At 38.1% G+C, this 22,115-nt stretch overlaps 1 protein-coding gene across 11 annotated transcripts in view; it reads right to left on the bottom strand.

The window, feature by feature from the left end:
• The window catches only part of NAV3 (neuron navigator 3), an 859,499-nt gene that overhangs the window by 34,713 nt on the left and 802,671 nt on the right, over positions 1–22,115 (bottom strand). For all 11 annotated transcript variants that reach the window (XM_075066761.1, XM_075066765.1, XM_032798953.2 and 8 more), the window contains 4 exons: positions 20,338–20,526; positions 17,681–17,733; positions 13,260–13,283; positions 10,996–11,073 (listed from right to left, as the gene is read on the bottom strand). In XM_075066761.1, coding sequence (XP_074922862.1) covers positions 10,996–11,073; positions 13,260–13,283; positions 17,681–17,733; positions 20,338–20,526 — 344 coding nt within the window. The remainder of the gene's footprint in view (positions 1–10,995; positions 11,074–13,259; positions 13,284–17,680; positions 17,734–20,337; positions 20,527–22,115) is intronic.

Genomic DNA, 22,115 nt, shown 5'->3' with positions numbered 1-22,115 from the left:
GATATTATGCATGCACCTGAGACTGGCCGAATCAGAACTGTTTTTTTGCAGGCTGTAAATAGTTTCATACACCTTTTAGAGTGATATAAAGATTCCATGTAAAGGTCTTTGTTATAAGCAGACATAGAGAGTCATAAATTTAATTATTTATGGTAGTGGTAGTCAATCAATCTGCTTTCAACATATGCTCAAGGATATACATTCTATTTCATAACGTAGCCTTAAGCTTGTCCTGGAAAGATTCATGCCTGAAGGGCTAAATATTTATAAACATGAGCCTAAATGTACATGGAAGACATGCAGTTTCCTAGAAATTAATCAGCAATTGTGTATACAGATATCTCTTTTGCATATTTGGCATACATTAATGAAATTGCCAGCCTAAATTATAGAGTACAGTTTGTGTGTTTGTGTGTGTGTGTGTGTGTGTGTATACACACTAGGGCTGTCAAGTGATTAAAAAAATTAACCGTGATTAATTGCACGATTAAAAAAATTTATTGCTATTAATCACACTATTAATCGCGCTGTTACACAAAAACAGAATACCATTTATTTAAGTATTTTGGATGTTTTCTACATTTTCAAATATGTTGATTTAAATTACAATATAGAATACAAAGGGCTGTCGATTAATCACAGTTAACTTAAAAAAGTAATCGTGATTAATCGTACTGTTAAACAATATATATATAATTACAGTGGAGATTTTTATATATATATATATGTTTAAAATCAGTATATATACTGTTTAAAGTCATCCTTGATGTTCTGGAAATAGCACAACTTGATTTCTTAGACTAATCTCACTCTCATGTCAGTTAAAAGAAAAGAGCAATTGCCTTTTAAACCACCATTTGTTTTTAAGGCCACTTTCCACTTGAAAAATCAGCACTGTATTATCAGAACAATCGAGGGAACTTTACCTTGTTTTAATTCTCTTGAATATGACAGGTGACTCAGCATATAATCAGAGCTTTAGTAGAACATACTCTCATAAAGGAACTACAGCCAATTTTCTTCTATTTTACATTTGTTAACAGCAAGCTAATGGAGTTTCTCCATTCATTGCTCCATGAAAAAATCTGTGAATATTTATCACACAGTTTTCCATGAGTATAACTCCCAGATGTGAGTTTGTTTGGTGTGCGCATGCAAACCACAAAGAGGACATATAATTGTTTGCTCTGATTACACATAATTTATACCACTCTTTCATGATTATGCTGTAATAAAGTACAAGTCTTCAGAAGGTAATTGGGCATATTTATTATTATCTATATCTTAAATTCAGAGCTACATATAGTATAATCTTTAATTTACATTGCATGTCTCTATGAATATTTAACCAGAAGATTATGGGAAAAAGTAAGGATTGAAAAGTTACATTGTCTGATGTAGACATAACATATTGTGGCTTGAAAATCTTTAGAAAATGATAGCTATGTCAGAATCATGGATATTTAAAAAAAAATCAGTCTATGATAGAATGCATTTTTTTCCTTGTAGTTAAAAATTCCATAATTTTAAAGCATGAATGGAATTGCATCTGGATGATGTTGGATCTCGCCTGAGAGACTCTGTCAGGAGTATAAATAAGACTGGATTTGTGGATGTTAAGGGGCTCAAAACATGCTCTTATTTCGTTATTTCATAAACCTCATGAATGAGAAGCAAGCTGTATGCTGAAAATAATTAGATAATTATTTTTGTATTGAATAATATTTACTTTTATTATCTTTGTTGTCTATCACAATAGAATAGAGTAATGGCCTACCAAATAAATATTTTTTTAAATTCAAAGAGCTGGACCATGCAGCGACTTTAGTGAGCACTTATTTAAACACATGTCAGAGGGACTATTCGTGAACAGGTGTCAGTGGGACTACTCTCAGTGAAGTGACTAAGCATAGTACAATCTAGCCAGATTGTTCATTGGAAAAGCCCTCTCAGTTTGATTAGCCAAACCACAACTGAAATGTGTAATGTCAGACAACGGCTGTGCTACAAAAAACCCTTATTAACATTTAGAAATTTAAATGAGGTATCTATTTTACACTTTTGAATTTCCAGTTCAAAACCTGAATAATAATATATTTTTGATAAATTTGGGTGAAGAACTGAAATCATCCATAATGTGGAAAAAAGAGCCATTCTTTGTTTCTTATAAAATAATATTTCTGAACAATCAATCCTTTGCATCTCAAAAGGCTTAGTCGATTATGAAGATGGCTTCAGTTACAGTCTACACAATTAAAATAATGAGTAAAATACTCTAGAATAATTAGCATAAATGCCACTTATTTCAACACAAACATGCTTATATTTTTACATTTATAGTGCAGTATTGGTACTTGAAGTGATATTCTGGAGCCATAGTTAAGGAATTGCATATGTTGTTAGGCAAAAGATTTATACGATCTGAAAAGAAACCAGAGTATGCATTTCTAGAACAAAGGATATCCAAATATTATTCCTTTGTAACAAGTTATACAACTAATTCCATATCTACTATACGACCTGATGTTGCATTCCTTGCATCTACAACTCCCTTGGAAAGCAACTGGAGATGTGCATGCACAGGATCTGCAGAATGAGTCCCACATTGTAAGAAGACCAGAACCTGATTTTACACATTGAATTGTATGACATTCTTGGAAAATACAACCTTGGGTTTAATGCCCACCTTGAATGTCATGTCTATATACCCAAGGCTATGTTTGCTCACATTCTTTATAGCTTGTACTGCTCTGCTCACATTTATAAAATAAAGATAAGTAAATAAATTTCCTCCCACCTGACATGGCTGAATGAAAGGATGTGAGAGAGGCCACAAGGGATCTGGCTGATTGCAAGAAGTGACTGTACATCTAGTGACCTTTCCTGCTCGCCTCCTGCTATTATCTTGTTGTTTGGCCGTAGGATAGTGGTTCAGGGCTGGCCAAACAAGAGTGTTAGCCAAAGAACCCCCTCTGCTTTCTAGTGGCATCCTGGGTCTACTACAGTTTTGCCATCATGCACCCTTCAGATTTATACAGTATGAGGCATTGATCAAAGTAACACTGAAAACACAGGGAAGGACTGAAGCTCAGGCTGATGACTGGAATCTGAGCCCTTGTCAGTCACGCAGGAAGTTTGCTGGTTGGATACATTTTTAACTAAAAGCTGCCCTTTCTTAATTAGTATTGAGATTTTCCCTTCAGTGGCACAGAACCAAGCAACAGACTAAAAGCCAGAATCTCAAACTAACTGTAAATTAAGCACCCAAGCAGCAGCTGGACTCTGTGTAGGTTTAATCATTCACAAGTAAAACACTTTGGAGTTTATCAAATGAGAGAAATAGATGAAATCAAGCAGAGTGCTTGATATAACAAAACTTGCAAAACAAAAGTAAACCCAAACAAGCAAAACTTTTAACAAGGGTCTCCAAATATATGAAGAATGGTCTACCTTGTAATTGACAGGCGTCAATCGGAAAACAGAAAGCAAAGCCTTGACTAATTTCATCATATTTCAACTTGTCAATTCTTGTAGCAATACATGCACTGCATAAGCCTTACCACGATGCTTTCATGACTAAGGAAATGAAGGAAAAGATGCATAATAATATAGAAAAGGAATGAAAGACAAAAATGTTCTGTTTTCACTCAGATGGAGTACTTTTGCTTGAGTTTGTCAAGAGAAACTTTATACAGTAAAATAAGTTGGGAGGGTGGTTGAGGACATAATTATTAATGATGAATATTAGCAATAGATTTTTCTCCCCAGAGCAGAGTGAGAACAAAGGGTTGCATATTTTCCAGATACTGAAAGGACTGGGAAATTGGAGGCTCGCGGACTGAGGATCAAAAGATGAGTATTTCCACAACATGGATATCTGAAATGGTTAAACAGTGTCCGGGCCAAGACAATACAGGAAACTCTTTCATACAACATTTGACTTGCTGTGACCCAAAAGTGAGAGGTAATGTGTGACAAAGACCCAATGTGAGGGACACCACAAAATTATTTGTGCAGGAAACTGAAAATGCTGTGAGATTCCTTCTTTTAGTGTAACTTCTAGAATACTGACTGGTTCATGATTATTTCAGCTTTAAATAACTTCACATTTCTGTGGAATGTAGGTAACTTTGGTATCAAAATGAGTGAAATGAAGGAAATTTGTCAAGTATGCCTCAGAGCTTTAAAGACATATAAATAGAATTCTGTATTTATTTGATAGCTAAAACCTGTGTTTACTAAGATGAAATGGTCTAAATAAAATGAAAAGCCTACCTGAGTTTGTCATATGATAATTAATCTTTAACTATATGTATATATATAAAAATTACCTTTAAACTAATATGCAATATTTTTTTATTCTGTGAACAGAATAAATCCACAGTCCACCAATTACATGATTAAATAAATTAATTTATTGAAAACAAAAATCCTTCTGTACTTTTTATTAATAGTAAATAAGACCTGATAAAACATCCCCAAAAAAACACACATAACACACTTACATGTATCATATCAGCAAGAGGGTCCCTTTGATTCTTTGGGTTTATAGGAAGGTGTTTTCTATTAGGCCGTAAATCTTTTATATCACTGATAAGAGAGGGAAGCAGCCTAGGATTGGACTTAATTCTGACAGTGATTTCCACCAGACAGATTTATAAAATATATATCTTGTGACAGCATGCAAGAAAGTTGCAGTTATAAGTAATGGTTGCTTTTCATCTAAGATCTTTTTAATTAATAAAGAATCTAAATCCCCTATTGATGCATGGAGGATAAGAAACCCCCTGAGTTTCATGCACCAAAAAAGTATACATTTGGGAGAAATTCCACATGTTGATGGGTTTGGAAAAAGAGGAGAATTTTCTGTGGGAGGTTTTTTCCTGCTGCAAACAGCATGTCTTTTAAACTGCTCACAAGTTTAGGATGGTATGAGCAATTTCCATGGAGATGGATTAGTAGGCAGGTGACACAGTCAAGAGAGTATGATAAGTTTAGTTTAGCACATGGATATCACCACTACACATGGTGTGTATCTGCATACACAAATACATACTCTCACACAGAGATTTACATATATATGTATATACAGACAAATATAGTCTATGCATTTACTGAGCTATTGGGGGTGCTATTCTTCCCGTGAGACTAGAGGTCTTACAACTTGGCATTCTTGTTATACACACAGATGCACAAAAGTGCTGTGCAAATAATTTGTTTCCAAAAGATGGGGGGAGGTGTCATTTTGTGTCAAACAAAATGATTTTTTGTTTCATTTTTCATGTTTTTTCCTTTAAAAAATTAAATTGAAGTAAAAATCTAAACAAAAAGTAATTTTGACTAATTTTGACTAAAAAATCCAACCTTATATCCCCTTTCTCTCTTGCACTGGCTATCTGTGCTACAGGTTGTAGCATAGAAGGGGGAAGAGACACTGTCTCCCTCATCCCTGTGCAAGTGAGTGGGAGAGGGTGGGGACTGGGCAGAGCCTAGACTTTACTTGCCCACCCCAACATGCTGGCAAGCATAGATAGGCTTGCTTGTGGGGTATCATATGCTGCTTCTGGTATTAGACCAGAACATGGGAGAAGACAGAAGGCGGCAAATTGTGACTTGCTGAGTGACTAACTGCTTCCTGGTCTTCTCTGGGACAGTGCTGGAACATGCTGGAACACTGGTTCAGTAGTGGAAGGAAAAGTGTCACCTAACGAATCACCAGTATGACATCCTGAGGCAGCCTTGTTTTTTAGATTCTCTGTTATGTTAACCTCCCATCAAAGTAAAGATCAAGCCCAATATTGTTTTTCTTGTAAGATATGAAGAAAAAAAAATCACAGCCCAAGAAAGGGTGTGTCATTCAGGCTATAAATCTCAGTCGAGTAACCCAACAACAGCTAGCCACGCTGAGGGATTCCTAATCTCATCAGAGAATCATCATTTTCCCAAAGCTACCACATATTGGTACTTGAGAATGCACAGACATTTCCTCAAATTAATGGAAATCTCTGTAGGTCTAAATTTTACCATCTCAGAATTTTCAGTACCTCTAGGTTTTAAAGTAAGTAAGGCACTGAGTAGATATAGTACATTCTAAATGTACTGTGTTATCACACATTATGAGGGAAGCACACTCCAAGTAAAATCTACAATAATATTATTTCTCAAACATCTCAACTTTCACCAAAGTTGGTAACTCTAGCTATTTCCTGAACTGCCTTTAAAAACCTCACTAGATTGTACAGTCATTATCTGGTAACTCTGAAACCATAGTAACTGCACACAGTACACACAGTGCTCACATTCCCTATATTGCATTATCTTCTTATAACATGTTCAATAACTCATGTCATTTCTGTATGACAACTGGGAGGAATAACAGGGAGCTCTCTGTGAAATAGCCCACTTTCCATTGGTTATAGATCAGCACTGTTATTGCAGCACACGAATTCCACTCACAGTATTATAACGTTCTCCCCTCCACATCAATCTATATTTGTACTGCATTCATCACTGTGGTATCTTGAGTACCTTATAGAATTATATAAATCCTACAGAGAGTCTAAATTTGCATCATCTCTGTAGTCCTCTTCTCCTTATTCTAGGAGAGGTAAACATTTTAAAAAGAAATTATCATCATTGATACGATGGGAGAGCTACATTGAAAAGATAGAACTTAAGTCCTGTCAGAAGCATTTGGTCATTTTAGCTCTTACAGGAAGGATCATTTTACGGCTTATTACAACAATTTGTAACACACCACACTGCCCTTAATTACCCTTAATTTCCCACTTCCAACCCTTTATGCATAACAATCTAACTCACAATTGCCCACTTCATTTCAAGTGACTGCCTCCAACATGTGTACTTCTACTTAACAATCTGTCCCAACTTGTATTTAGCTCAGACACACTGCTTCCTTCCCCAGACCTGAAGAAGAGATCTGCATAGCTCAGAAGGTTGTACCTTTCCCAAGATAAGTTGATCCAATAAATGTTATTACCTCACCTGCCTGTCTCTCTCATATCCTGGAACCAACACAGTTACATCACTGTAAACAACAAAGGATCACCACAGTTTTGTCCAGCTGCTAGGAAAGCTCTGTCACCGCTCACACTAGTCTTGCTCTTGGTGATTGTTTCATTGTTCCTGAGGAGTGCACCTGTGGTGGCTGGCCTTGGTCATCAAGGAAGAGGGAGTTCCTGAGATAACCTGGTGCAACTGATGGAGGGCTTTGAACACCTCAAATTTAAACTGGCATTCCATAAGGAGCCAGTAACTTCAAACCTCAAACTTAAACTGGTATTCAATGTGTAATGACCAGGATGATGTGCTCCTGCAGACCAGCATTGCTTGACAAGTAAGCTGCTGCATGCCGTTCCAGTTGGAGCTTGTGTGCGTCTAAGGTTTCATGGCTGGGTAGCGCTCATTCCAATAATCTGGAGAACACAAATGCATGAATTATCACGATCAACTCTATTGCTAGGCAGATGAATTTCAGACTTCTAGACAATCATAAGTGGAAGGCACTTTTTGCAGCTATTGGACTGTGCCTCTTCAGTGTCAGGTATGTGTCCAGAAGGAACTCAAAGCCACAAAGTGTTTTCTTCTGAGAGTAATGATATAGTGTTGACCAGTTTTCATAACATGTTTTATTCTTCCTCTGTTATCATATCCATCTTCACTGAGTTTAATTTCAACCTACTGCTATTGTTCCAAGCACTGATATCATTCAGAGACTGAAATAGCAGGGAAATGGTGTTGTTCAACATAGTCATAAGATCATAAGAACGGCTATATTGGGTCAGACCAAAGGTCCATCTAGCCCAGTATCCTGTCTTCCAACAGGGGTCAATGTCAGGTGCGACAGGGAATAAAAAGAACAGGTAATCATCAAGGGATCCATCCCATCTTCCATTCACAGCTTCTGACAAGCAGAGGCTAGGGACACCATTCCTGCCCATTCTGGCTAATAGCCATTGATGGACCTATCCTCCATGAAATTATCTAGTTCTTTTTTGAACCCTGTTATAGTCTTGGCCTTCACAACATTCTCTGGCAAGGACTTCCACAGGTTGATTGTGCATTGTGTGAAAAATACTTCCTTTTGTTTGTTTTAAACCTGCTGCCTATTAATTTCATTTGGAGAACCCTAGTTCATGTGTTATGAGGAGTAAACAACACTTCTTTATTTACTTTCTCCACACCAGTCATGATTTTATAGCTCTTTATCATATCCAAGCTGAAAAGTTCCAGTCTTATTCATCTCTCCTCATATGGAAGCCGTTCCATACCCCCAATCATATATGTTGCCTTTTTCTGAATCTTTTCCAATTCCAATATATTTTTTTTGAGATGGGGTGACCCCATCTGCACGCAGTATTCAAGATGTGGGCGTTCCGTGAATTTATACAGAGGCAATATGATAGTTTCTGTCTTCTTATCCATCCCTTTTTTAATGATTCCCAACATTCTGTTCACTTTTTTGACTGCTGCTGTACATTGACTGGATGTTTTCAGAGAACAATCCAAGATCTCTTTCTTGAGTAGTAACAGTTAATTTAGACCTCATCATTTTATATGTATAGTTGGGATTATGTTTTCCAATGTGCATTATTTTGTAATAATCAACATTGAACTTCATCTGCCATTTTGTTGTCCAGTCACCAGTTTTGAGAGATCCTTTTGTAGCTCTTTGCAATTTGCTTGGGACTTAACTATCTTGAGTAGTTTTGTATCACTTGCAAAGTCTGACTACTTTCCATGGTTAGGTGCAAGTTGTCCTCTAAGCAATTACCACTGTCTCTGTGCCATATCCTCATGGGAAACCTAACCAGTACGGTTCTAGGACACTGGTGTAGCACAGGTGAAGTTAGCGATGACTCTTAAGTTTTTCAGTTTCTCTACCCAGAAATTCAACAAAGGAAAATAGCTGGAAAATTTTGGTTGTGTAAAAACTCTTTCTGAAGAACTGGCTGGACAATTGTGTGTTTAGCTATGCTGGAAAGTCCCTTGATATTAATCTTCACTTAACTCCATATACTGTAAGAAAACCATATTATTTAAGGAAGCTATCTGGATAATTTTCTACGCTCACCACCATCATAAGATGACACTTTACATTTTATTGCATGATGACAATTACACTACTTCAGTGAAAGCCAAATTAATTCATTTTGCAGAAGTTGGAAGAAACACAAAATATACTTTCAACATAGTACTCACTTCAATATTTATTTTTTCTTCTTTTTATAAAAAATTGATGATAAGGTATTTATTTGAATTTTCCAAATAGAGGATTTTAAGTTTTTTTTTTTTTACTTAGTATACTAATATAATAAATCTTCAAAAAATTTTATTGTTTTATTGCAGCTGATATGAGTTAACCGTCTCCTTTGGGGTCTATATCATTCAGTAAGGCAGCACTAAAAATTGCAGTTCAATTTTTTAAAAATGTAATAAATGTACTCTGTAGCAGAAATTTAATATCCATCACAAAAATGAGACTATCATTATGGCTCAGACAAGCAAAAAGGTGTTTTGAGGACTTGGTGGTTTAGGTGACATATAATGGAATACAGGGTCTTTTACCATTGCTACAGAATCATTTAAGGTCAGAATTTAAGGTCAGAAGGGACCATTATGGTCGTCTAATCTGACCTCCTGCATAACGCAGGTCACAGAATCTTACCCACCCACTCCTGTATCAGACCCCTAACCTATGTTGTCTGAGCTATTGTAGTCCTGAAATTGTGGTTTAAGGTGCAGAGAATCCACCAGCAAGTGACCTGTGCCCACACTGCAGAGGAAGGCAAAAAACCCCGAGGGCCTCTGCCAATCTGCCCTGGAGGAAAATTCCTTTCTGACCTCAAATATGGCGATCAGCTAAATCCTGAGCATGTGGGCAAGACTCACCAGTCAGACACCCAGGAAAGATTTCTTTGTAGTAACTCAGATTCCTCCCCATCTAACATCCCATCACAGGCCATTGGGCATATTTACCGCTAATAGTCATATTTGCATAGACATACCTAGTCTATTTTGCCTAGGTGATTAGCAGACAGATGCTCTGTGAAAGTGATCAATTTTGGCTGTTGTGGGTTAAAATTCACATAAGTCTTGGATGCATGAGTAATGAAATGTTGTTATCCCTATTGCATGACTATAGGGCAGCACAACTATACTTAATATGCCCTAATAAATGGGTTGGGGGGGCTACAACTATAGGTTGCTGTTTCATATCTGTCTCTGACCAGATATGATTCAAGTCCTTTACATTCCACTAGTTCTTCAATAACCCATAAAATGGATTGGTGGCTTCATTTAAGTGGGCTTTATTCTGTCACCCTTGAGTAAAATGAGACTATTCAGGTACACCTCTACCCCTATATAACCTAACCCGATATAACACGAATTCGGATATAACGCAGTAAAGCAGTGCTCCAGGGGGCGGGACTGCATACTCCAGCAGATCAAAGCAAGTTTGATATAACACAGTTTCATATATAATGCAGTAAGATTTTTTGGCGCCCAAGGATAGCGTTATATCAGGATAGAGGTGTACTAAACATGAATAAGGGCAGCAGAACTGGGTCCTCAGGCAACAGGTATCACATCACAAAATAACATTACAGCTTGTACTCTTGTTGACAGTATCAGAAGAGACACTAAATAATGAGCAGCATGGAGACTGTAAGGCTCTAACACCAGGAGATGAACTCTTCCATTTCGGGTCAAGCTATTTGGTGGATTGCCCATATTGTCCCTGTTCAGTGGGTATAGGTTCCCATACCAATCTTATCTGTGCATTATAAACACATTGAAATAAATACATAGTTAAAAGGACCTCAAGTCTCCAGGACTGTGATTTAGGCACCTTTCACTTGCACTGAACTGAAAGATTACAGTACATCTTTAAGAACTTAGTAGTAGTCTAGCAGATTTTGGAAGTTATTTGTTTCAAGAATTATTTACAATAATAAAGCAAAAACTACTTACATTTGCTGAAAGCTGGGATGTTAGGGTGGCAACTTTTTCCTGTGATGCAACCAATTCCCTTCGGAGTTTATGAATTTGCTGTATTGAGAACAGATAAACTCATATCACATTTTTGTTTCATCAGCTATTTCATTTGCTTTATTTTTTCTTTAGAGGATCATTAATGTTTTACAGTATTGTAATTCCATATATATTAATTGTAAAATACTCAGAAAGCCAAATTATAAAATCATAATAGTTTGGCATTTAAACTGCTCACATAGCATTTGTGCATGTTTCCATTGTACACTCAAAGGCCCCATTTAATGTTCAAATGGGTACTTACAGTACGTGCACAATTCCCAGCTTGAATGTGCAAATGTGATGTTTGGAACCAAATTTTCTAGGACTTAATTTTTGAAAATGTGGCTCGATATATACAATATCATTTGTACCACCCCTAATAAAGCCTCAGGTCCTTGAAAATTGAAGCACTTCATGCACTCACTTCAAAGATTACTACATCTGCTATAGGAAAAGTCCCCTGCATTCAGTGCAATATAACTGTATGCCCTCTTAACACCTCATATGTTTTAAAATACTGTACTGCGGGACAAATATAACAAGTACATTTAAATTCTTCTCCATACTTTCAAGAATGAAAATAAATTCAACCCATGTCTAATGTTTCTTTTTAGGAAAAACACTTGCCTCAGAAAAAATATTTTTATGCAGTGCATGAGGATGAAATTCACCCAGTACAGATATCAAGCACAATGCCTGTGCATCACTTAAACTCCACTTAACTCCTATCTGAGAGCTCAGGTGACAGATAGGGCTCTAAATCTCTCTCTGATTCTCACATACAATGAATTCCTCCCCAGCACAAAAGTAAGATGGGTAAAGCCAGGCAAGAAAAGTGAGCACACACATATCATTTTCACATTAATGCTTACATTTATAAAAGAGATTGCAGTGCTTTGGCAAGGGGATTCCCATGAAAATCAATAAGAAAAATATTGTGCGTGCTTTAAAAATCGATGAGTACTCATAGATACAAAGGCTAGTGTGTGAACCAAGGATGTTCTCACTGGTGCAAAGCAAGGGACATAGGTTACTAAGCTTTCTCTTCATTCTGAACTGTTTTCCCTTCCCCAAACTCTCTCCATTGTTTTCAATGCTAATTACTCCCCTTTTTGTTTTAGCTACACTTGTAGCACATTCCTGCAGCTACAATAAGGTGGTTCTCATGTTGTGCTATTCAATACTCCTTTTCCCTAGAGATTGATAACGTCCATGAAACTCATCTTCAAGACACAAAGTCACAAAAAGAGGGACAATTTCTCCTCTGTGCACTGGGAAGTGAAGTATGTAAAAATGCCACCTAAGCTGCTGTAAGTTAACAGTAAATCCTCTGCTTTGGCTTTCATAGAAAAGGCTCCAGAAAGTGTTAGGTGAAATCAATATTGAAATATACTGTGAGGTAAGAGAGGATATGCTTATTTTTCTCCCCACCTCCAAAGTATTTCATAACGCCTTTTAACAAGTGTCATTATCAACCCGTTGCCATATAGTAAACATTTAGAGTGTAGAAGAAATGCAGAATGGTTGCAGGAATCAAGGAAGGTTTAAGAAAATGTTCCAAAAAAGTGTGTGTCTGTCTGAAGGGGCAGCAGGATCCTTGGTGCCATTTTATTACCAGTGCTCCAGCAGAAATGGCACTAATATCTCCCTTTGGGTAAGGCTATAATTGGATCTAGCTGCTGAGCTACTCTTGTTACTAGTTCATATAGAATATGAGGAGAGAGTGGCTTTTTTCCTACTTCACAACTGATTTACTTGTGGTGACAATATGCTTTTCTTTAAAATTCATCAACATGGACTGTCTCAGTAATTTAGCACTGTGCAACGTGATATGACGTGGGTGATACAGGCTCAAGAGTGAACCTTGTTTTCTTGCTCACAAGAGGAAGCACTTGCATTGATCTGCACAGATGCTTCTGGCTCAATAGGGAACTGTACAGATGAGGTCTGAAAAGAGACAAATCTCGACCCCTTCAGCCTCAAGGTTGAGATACTCATTGACTCTCTCCACCTTTTTGTAACTGATCCAAAAATTCTGCAGCTTGAGGACTAGAAAACCATTTGTCAGCACAGCTGCAGCGCATTTTTAGCATAGTGTCTTTTTTTGCAGCAAATCTCCACTTTGTAGCAATACTGTCAACTAATGAGCTCTAATAATACTACTATACAAGCATCCTATCACACTGAGGGAAGATTTTTACCTCCGAATGTGCCTTTTCTTCTGCCTGCGAAAGAGAGAGAAAATAGCTGTTTTAAAAACAGAATAAAATGCAGTATAATAAAGGTAACAAAAATAGCAAGAAATTACGTGTCCCAATATAGCTGCACAAATAATTGAATTTAAATTTAATAAAGATTTGTCATAAAAACAGTGAATTAACTCCTTTTGCCCTTACTGGGAATAACTCAAACTGAGTACAGATAAAGTTTTGCCTGAGTAATGACAGCAGGATCAGGTCTATCATAATTGCTAAAAGATTCTTAAGAACAGTAGAAGAACTGCAGTAACAACTGCAGTTATAAAACATCAAGGAAAGTGTGTTGCAGTGTAACTCTGTGTGTGTGTGTGTGTGTAACTTTGTATACATGGATACCACCATCAAAATCACTAGTGGAATTACAGATGTTTTACAGTAAATCATGTGATCCATCTAACAGAGTAATATATATCACAGTAATATCTAGAAATAATTTAAAATCCACATTTATTAACGGCTATGAAAATATGCTATCTGAGATACTGTGCTACTGCCAAATGCAGGCCTTAGAATATGAAACAGTGGTAGTATCTTACATTCGATTTTGTAAATGTTGACTTTTTAATGGTGACCACTGTTAGGATATTTAGACATAAAGATGCCTTCTAAACAATGATCATGAAGAGGAGTCATTCAAGGAACTCAAAAGAATTCTGTACTTCCATGAACACTATTGTGTTTGTGGAATGAAGCAACTGAAAATGGCACATGGGGATCTGATGTAGGTTGCTTCATTTCTGGGCTCAAAGCAGTTGACAATACTATGGCAGCCACTGCATATCTGGCAAAGGAGGGAGCACATCATCTTGTAATTAGATGACTCCCTTTGGCCAAAAACCAGAATGGAGCAGGAAGCCATACCCACTCCTCAAAAGGGCAAGTTCCAGAAAACTGGTCTTTTGATGCTAGGTGAAGGATGTAAACAGAAGGAACAAAATGGGGTTGTGGAGGCAATACCAACTTGTAAACTGTAACCTGTGACACAAAACTAATTAATCTAAGGTGTAAAATTAAAATGCAAACTAACACCACAACAGTCCAGCCTCAGGCTTTTGGAACATAATGTGATACTGACAGCCAAATTCCGAGGCAAGTCTATGGGAGCCTAAAGGGAGCTTAAACTGACTCCACTACAATCAAATTTTTAGCCTCACAACAAAATATTAACATGCAGTTTACAACTCCCTTACACATCACCTCTTAGTTGGCTTACTAAAGCTAAGGGACTCTAAGTGTATGTCACATGCTGTGGAGCCAGTGGAGAGGAATATAGCAAATAAAATAACGAACAGAAGGGTGTAAGAAGGTATAAATGACAGTAGGCTATTTTAAATTTACACAACTGTGCACCTCCTGTCAGCTCCTTATAGAGTAAGCTACACCAGTTTACTGTCAAAGCTGAGAAACTATTGGTATGCCACAATCTACCAATACCCACTGTGCTGTGAAACAAAACTTTACATGCACAATGTCTCCAAAAGCTAGATCTGCAATATGTCTGAATGCCATCTGAAACTACAAATGGAATTAGATCAAACAAACAAAAACAATTAAAAAAACCTAATACATACTGAAAAAACTAATGAATTCTGAAGTCCTTTCTCATTGGACCTCTCCGTTGTGAGAAATGCAATATCAGCAGTCAAAGTGTACATCCTTCTGAATCTCAGACTCCAGCTCTTTTGCTGATCTCTGCTGATAATAATCTAAACAGCATGCTCTTTACCTGCTACTCTCTCTTGGTCTCCTCACTAATTACTGATTAAGCTGCAGCAAAATTATAATGCTAAGAATGAAGGCAGCGGTTAAAGAGATTGATAAACATCGTTACTCAAGTTTCAGAGTAGCAGCCGTGTTAGTCTGTATCCACAAAAAGAACAGGAGTACGTGTGGCACCTTAGAGACTAACAAATATATTTCAGCACAAGCTTTTGTGGGCTACAGCCCACTTCATTGGATGCATACTCAAGACATTTATTGAAATGCTATGGAATTCTTGCATGGTACTTATATTTCTTCTTCCTGATGGGATCTAATAATGGTAGAAAATGAAATATGTGTACCATAGCTCCTCTGAAGCTACCTCTTTCTGGAAAAAGTGGGGCACGGAATAATATCACTGAACAATGAAACTTTGTTCTTTATGTTCAGCTGATCAGATACCAAAAGCTAATCTTTTGTCTGATGTTTCCACTTGTGCACTGCTTCCTGATTAATTGCTGCAAGATTGTCTGAACTTTTTCACTGGAGCACAGAGGACCCAGCAGGAGAAATTCTGATCAAGGATTTTCTTCCTGCAAGCACAGTCACGTTTTATAGTCCTAATTCTTTCCTTGCCCTTAACAAAACCTTTCTATAGCTTCCATTACCACAGCTAGATGATCAATAACTTATTAAGAAGTGTGATCTAGTGGCTAAAGAAGGGAACTGGTAGTCAGAAGTCTCAAAATGTATTGCTAGTCACTGACTTGTTGTGTGACCTTGGCTAAGTCTTTTAAACTCTGTGCCTCAGGTCACTTGTTAGAAATATGGTGCTGTGAGGCTCAGCTAATGGTTGAAAGGTGCTTTGAGATCTTAAGTGGCAGAGGTTATGAAAACACAAAGCATTATTATATCCTTGCAACAATATAAAATATTGGGACCAAGATATTGCAAAACTGCTGACTGCTCAAACAAATGATGAAAGCTCCATGTGTCACTTTATCATTTGCTTTTTGTCCATCTGCCAGTTCTTCTAAAAACTGACATCAGAGCTGAAATATAGCTTTTGATATTCCCTATGAGAATAGATTATAATGCCTCCAAGAGAGGGAAGTGGCAGCAGGGCTTCTTCCACTAGGAAAATAGAAGTGAAAGGACCTTTTCTGAATGTCACTGCCAGAGCCTGTTTTGGGGTTAGTGTGTGTGGAGACACTTCACCCCAAGAGGCAACTCAGAGAGGCATGCCGGCTTTTCAGTAGTGACTGTGAGGACTGAGGGAGCCCCCATCTGAGGAGGAGCTGCAATACTCTTTGAATGGAGGCAGCATGCTCTGCTGGCCAGTGCAGCAATTGTCAACAGTAGACAATGTCAGAGCTAGTCACCAGCAACACAAGGACTATATAGTAGCACTTTACAGCGCTGCAACTTTCGCGCTCAGGGGTGTGAAAAAACACCCCCCTGAGCGCTGCAAGATGCAGCGCTGTAAAGTGTCAGTGTAATCAGGGCGGCAGCGCTGTGAGCGCGGCTCCCAGCGCTGCACGCTACACCCATAAGGGATGTGGTTTACAAGCAGCGCTGGGAGAGCTCTCTCCCAGCGCTGCGGCTCTGACTACACTCACACTTCAAAGCGCTCCCGCAGCGCTGCCGGGGCAGTGCTTTGAAATTTCTAATGTAGCCATAACCTGATGAGACAATGGATGCCGCTTCTGCAAGTGTATAGGGTAGAAAGGGGCTGAAGGACTGAGAAAACATGCTCCCTGCACCTTCTCATCCTCATGAGGGGCTAGACAACATCTATTCTAACTGTCGCTAGCTAAAAGATTGCAAAGGATCACTTATCTATTACTCAAGAGAATAGACAAAACACATACATAGCTCTTCTCATTTAAAATATGGACATATGTCTTGCACTGCAGCTACTCCATGATTAAGGCTTTTGTAAGTAAATCATTGCCCTTCAACAGCATAACAGGTGCAACAACATATCACACAAAGATCAGAATTAATGTCTCCCTTTTACAAAAAAGCCCAAATCAAATAAGACTTAAAAACAAACTTCCATTTGGGCTGGGCGAACATATTTAATGAAATAAATTAATTTTCAAGAAACCATTTTTTTCTTTGAAAAGAACATCTAGACAGTGTCATTTTTGTGAAAGATCAACAGGCGTTTAAACTAGACATTGTATCCCCCTACACAACCCTATACTTTTAAGAGGAGTTTCTCAAACAGTAACATTAAAAAAATGCTCCACAGGGCACCTAATTACAAGACCTTCCTCTTAAAGAGCATAAACACCAAACAATGATGAAATCAGTCAAAAATTACATAGCTCAATAATATAGTGCAGTGAATAATAAGCCGCCCCACGTGAGGTTGGACTCAGCATGTATTTTTTTATATATTTCAGCCTTCAAATTACACCACAGAAGGTTTAGTGAGTGCTAAATTCACCACTTAAGGAAAAAATATGCTAATTATATATGAAAAAGCAAAAGTATAATATTGAAGTCAAATAGCTGTTCCACTGCTTTACTGCAATACTTACATGCAATTTTAATCCACTAAACTTAAAACTATTTAATGAGCTAGAAAGCTTTATTGGAGATGTACAATATCACAGGCAGGACTTTTTTTATTTTCCTAAACTATTAATACTTACTGTAGAATAGAGAGAGGAGGTGCTGGAGACCAGTGATAATGAGGACCCATGTACTACAAAAATGAAAAAAAAAAGTGCCATTATATAAAATATTGATGAAACAGCATGAGCCCTCCAACGTGGAGCTCAATAGAAGAGCATCTCTTTTCAAAATGAGAAACCATCTTCCAGAAAGAGCAGTTATTAGAGGTTATCAGTGTACACAAACAGCAGTTATTTTTCTTGAACTTGAAATGATTGCTCTAAATGGAGAAACATTTGCCTGTGTACTGTAGGTATGAGAGATTTTTCAGGAGATACAGTATTTTCACCAGTAAACCAAACATTATTTCTGTTGTTTGGCAGTGAAGCACCTGATAAACACAGAGTTTCAAGAGACCAGAGATGGCGCTATGAACACCCATCTATCCAGAGTGCTGACTGCAGAGTTCTAAAGCACAGCATGCAGCAAGCTCATCTTTCATATGGAGGAGTGCCTTGCCAATGACATAGGAGCTACTGTAAATGCCCAGGGTCTTATCTGGTAATTCTCTTCAGATCAACGTAGAGCACTGAATGCTTGGACTTGTAGTCTGTTTTGGCACCTTTGTATTTAAAGGCAAGTGGTGCTGCAATATGCACTGCTTTATTTTAATTGACCATCAAATGATTTTACCCTCTATAAGCACTGCATAAAGACTGTAGGATTTGGTCCCAATGAATGGGTCATAGGGCTCTGGAAAGTGGCCAGTTAGGACTACAGTGAGAGAACATTTGAAAGCCACTTCTGTTTAGTCTCATAATGTTTAATATAGATCCTGAGGGAAGATGCTCCAATATAGAACCTCAGAGAAGATCTGTTGGTTTATCTTTTAATGTAGTAAATGAAATGTTATTCAGTACTGTCTGAACAAAAATTCCACAGTTGTGCATGTTGTTTCATATTTGCTTTTAACCAGGAAAAAACATATTACCATATTATGCTGTTTTAATAACTATCTGAAGCATGTGTGTGTGCCATGCATGAGATATTAACAATTAAAACATTTCTTGATAGGGAACCTAGACTTTAAATCACCTTAGTATTTGGTAATTATTACCAATATCCTGGGTACACTTCAAGATACTACAGGATCCAATGCCCATCCTGAGATATTTATAAATGATAGTTGCAACCCCTCCTTCCACCTGCCATCACTCTGTGAACCTTTCCAGCTCTGCCCTTGATACCATCCCCTCTCAGTTACTAACTTTCCTTGCCCTTACTCTCACATATTCAGCCTCCCTAACTCTCATCTCCACATGCTCTTCTTGCTCCTTTCCTTCACTGTGTAAATTAGCTCTAATATTCCATCCAAAATAAAATATGTTTTGGCCACATTTCCCTCTTCATCTATATCAACTCATGCCCCTTTTCCCCTTCACTTTTAAGGTCTATGAACTACTAAGGTCCATTTACTACTGATGCACTGACCTCCCCTCCCCTAACTCACTCATGCATTCACTCCAGTCTGGCTTCCATCCACTCTGCTCCAGTGAAACTGCTCTCTCCAAGGTCTCTGATGATCTCTTCATTGCAACGTCTTACTTGGTGCCCTGTTTTAACTTGGATTTTCTGGTCCTGTTCTTCACTCTTCCACTGCTCCTTTTGTTGTTTCCTCCTCACTGCCCCTTCCCCTCAGGATGCTGTCATACTCCTGTCCAGATTTTATCCTTAGGTGACATTGTATGCTTGCATCAATTCACCTAACTTCTCTAAGCAGATGACTGAGGAATCAGTCTGTCCTGTTTCCACTGCCACTCACTGATATACCATCAAAAAAGCCAAATAAAACAATTTAAAATATATATAATCTGTTACTTATGTCACTCAGTACATCCTGTCTCCTCTTTGTCTCACAAACATTAGCTGACTGTACAGTGCCAAGCACATTGTCATCACTTACATAATAATAGGGGTGAGGAAGACTGTTTTAGCATTTTAAAAAATGGAGGGAGTACAGATAGGAATAAGACTATCAAGTGAAGAGGAGACTGCAGTAGTCAAGGCAGGAGATAACTAAAGCACGGTAAGCATTTTAGGCAGAAAGGATGAAATAATTTCCCAAGAATAAGAGTTAGGCCCTTCCTTCCACATTTTCTGCATCCTACTTCCTATAGTTCAAAAACTATTCCACACAATTAATAAATGACACATAGAATGTATTCAGTCTATAAAGAACATGTCCTTGCCTATCCCAGCTTATTGTAAGTACCCGCTCTTGTAGCACCTCTTGCTCTGTTTGAGCACAAGTCCAGTTCAGGGCCGCCCAGACGATTCAGGGGGCCTGGGGTCTTCGGCGGTGAGGGGCCCCCACTGCCGAATTGCTGCCGAAGACCCAGAGCGGAAGAAGCTCCAGGGGCCCAGGCCCTGCGAGAGTTTTCCGCGGCTCCCAGAGCGAGTGAAGCACCCTGCTCCAGGGCCCCCAAAAAACTCTTGTGGGGGCCCCTGCGGGGCCCAGGGCCTGGGGAAAATTGCCCCACTTGCCCCCCCCCCCCGGGCGGCCCTGGTCCAGTTCACTATAAATCAGAAAGGTTTACTAAATTATTTCAATATTTACAACTCAAGGTGGCCATTTAAATAGAATCCTGCTACATTTGTGTTTTATTTGCTTATTGAAGTGTTAACTCAGCCCTACCTTCTTCCATGCTGTCTCTGAATGAGCCTGAATGACTGATTGCTCGTGGTCTTTCTTCTAAGGATGTGGCACTGCCACACAGCTGAGAGTCATCATACAGGTCAAAAGAAGAATCTTGTGCAGGGATGCTGTTTGAACGCATCATACTGGGTCCAGGAAGGTTAAACTGGGACAGGTTGGTTGGACTCACTGCAATGCAAAGCGTTATTTGTAAGGTATGTTCCATTACTCGGGATTTGGTTCTGTGCAAAATGAAAACAGTGGCATGCAGGGATAGGTGGGCTTTTCACTGCTGATGAAATTAAAGGCTTTCATTCTTAGGCCTGAAGTTATCATGCAAAACCAAAGTAGTCAGTCTAGGGTAACTGTTGCACATAATAATGCTGCAGAACAGAGCAACACCAATGTTGACATCTGTCAAAGCCACTTGTTCATCTTGTCAGGCAAAGAGAGGCTCCAATAATGGATAAGACAGAAAATCAGAGGAAGGAATGAACTCCATCAATTACAAAATTAGAAGTGAATATTCGTATTTTTGTTCACAGAGGAACTTTACTAACCTAGCCAATTATTCTCTGCAGTTAAATGTTTCAAATATTATTATTAATTGCTATATAGATTACAATAATACCTATAAACTGAGGTTTCATTGAGGTAGGCCCTGTGCAAAAATCCATTTTTAATCTCTTTGTTTGCTATTTAGAGTATTCCATAGCACCTATCACCATATTCAATAGATGCTCCCATATGGGCCAGCTGGCTGACATTAAGACACAGGAGTAACTGATCTACTTTTGGTTCAGCTGCAGATCAGGACTCAGGAAACTACTCTCAGCTATTGGAAAGTTGATTTGCCAGTGAAATGGCAGGTTTGATATGAGCCCTTGACCCATGAAAACAATACTTTCTGTCCAGAGTCAGCCTGTTGATTTGTGTCTTGATCTGCTCTATAGACCAAAAGATTCGCAGCAGAGCTGGATGTGTCTGAAATCATAACAGCAGTGTTTGGTTTTTTTTCTGAGAGCCATTTATTCCATAGGACTGTTACGCTGATAAAAGAGGAAGGACACAGCAAAATAAGCTATTGCAATAGTAGATTATATTGGTCTCTGCTGTGGGAAAAGCTACTAAGTGAGCATGCGAGCTATAAAAGAAGAGGGATAAAAATAATAGTGCTAGGTAGCGAGGATATATCTGTGCTAAAGAGAGTTATTTTTATGTTTAAAACCAATACAAATACATTAAAATGTCTCAACCAGTGGTTTGCTTAGACTATATCTAATTTTGCTTATAAAAATGTCTATGTTCAGAATTGTAGGTAGTATAATAAAAAGCCTTATGTTTCTGTGCCGGATAAAGTTGCTCTCTAGTGACTGCAACCTACAGAGGATACAGATCTAACAGCAGCACTACTGAAGTCTGAATGTTTCACAGGTTATTGCTAGTTCTGTAGTAGGGCCTCAAACACAAAAGCTAAGTGTAAAACTAGAGTTCACACCTTCAGTAGGCCAGCTATTCGAGGATGACCATTACAGAAGGTCTGACATTTGATCCTGTTTAAGTCAGTGAGATCCGAACACTGTGGGAGGACAGAGAGACAGACCTAACAAACTAAGCATATTTTTACTATAAGGGAGCTGAAGTATTTTAAGATTCTAAGTTTTCAAAAATTGCAGAAAAATCATATAAAGTAAACAAAACACAAAATATTGTAAAACTGGAATGAAACCACAGTGTTTGTATCCAAAAAAAACTAATATAAAAACATCATAAATCCA

The sequence above is a fragment of the Chelonoidis abingdonii genome, chromosome 1, assembly GCF_003597395.2.
Source record: "Chelonoidis abingdonii isolate Lonesome George chromosome 1, CheloAbing_2.0, whole genome shotgun sequence".
Taxonomy (NCBI): domain Eukaryota; kingdom Metazoa; phylum Chordata; order Testudines; family Testudinidae; genus Chelonoidis; species Chelonoidis abingdonii.
Note: the sequence above shows the minus strand (reverse complement) of the source record. Positions and strands in the feature narration are given on the sequence as shown.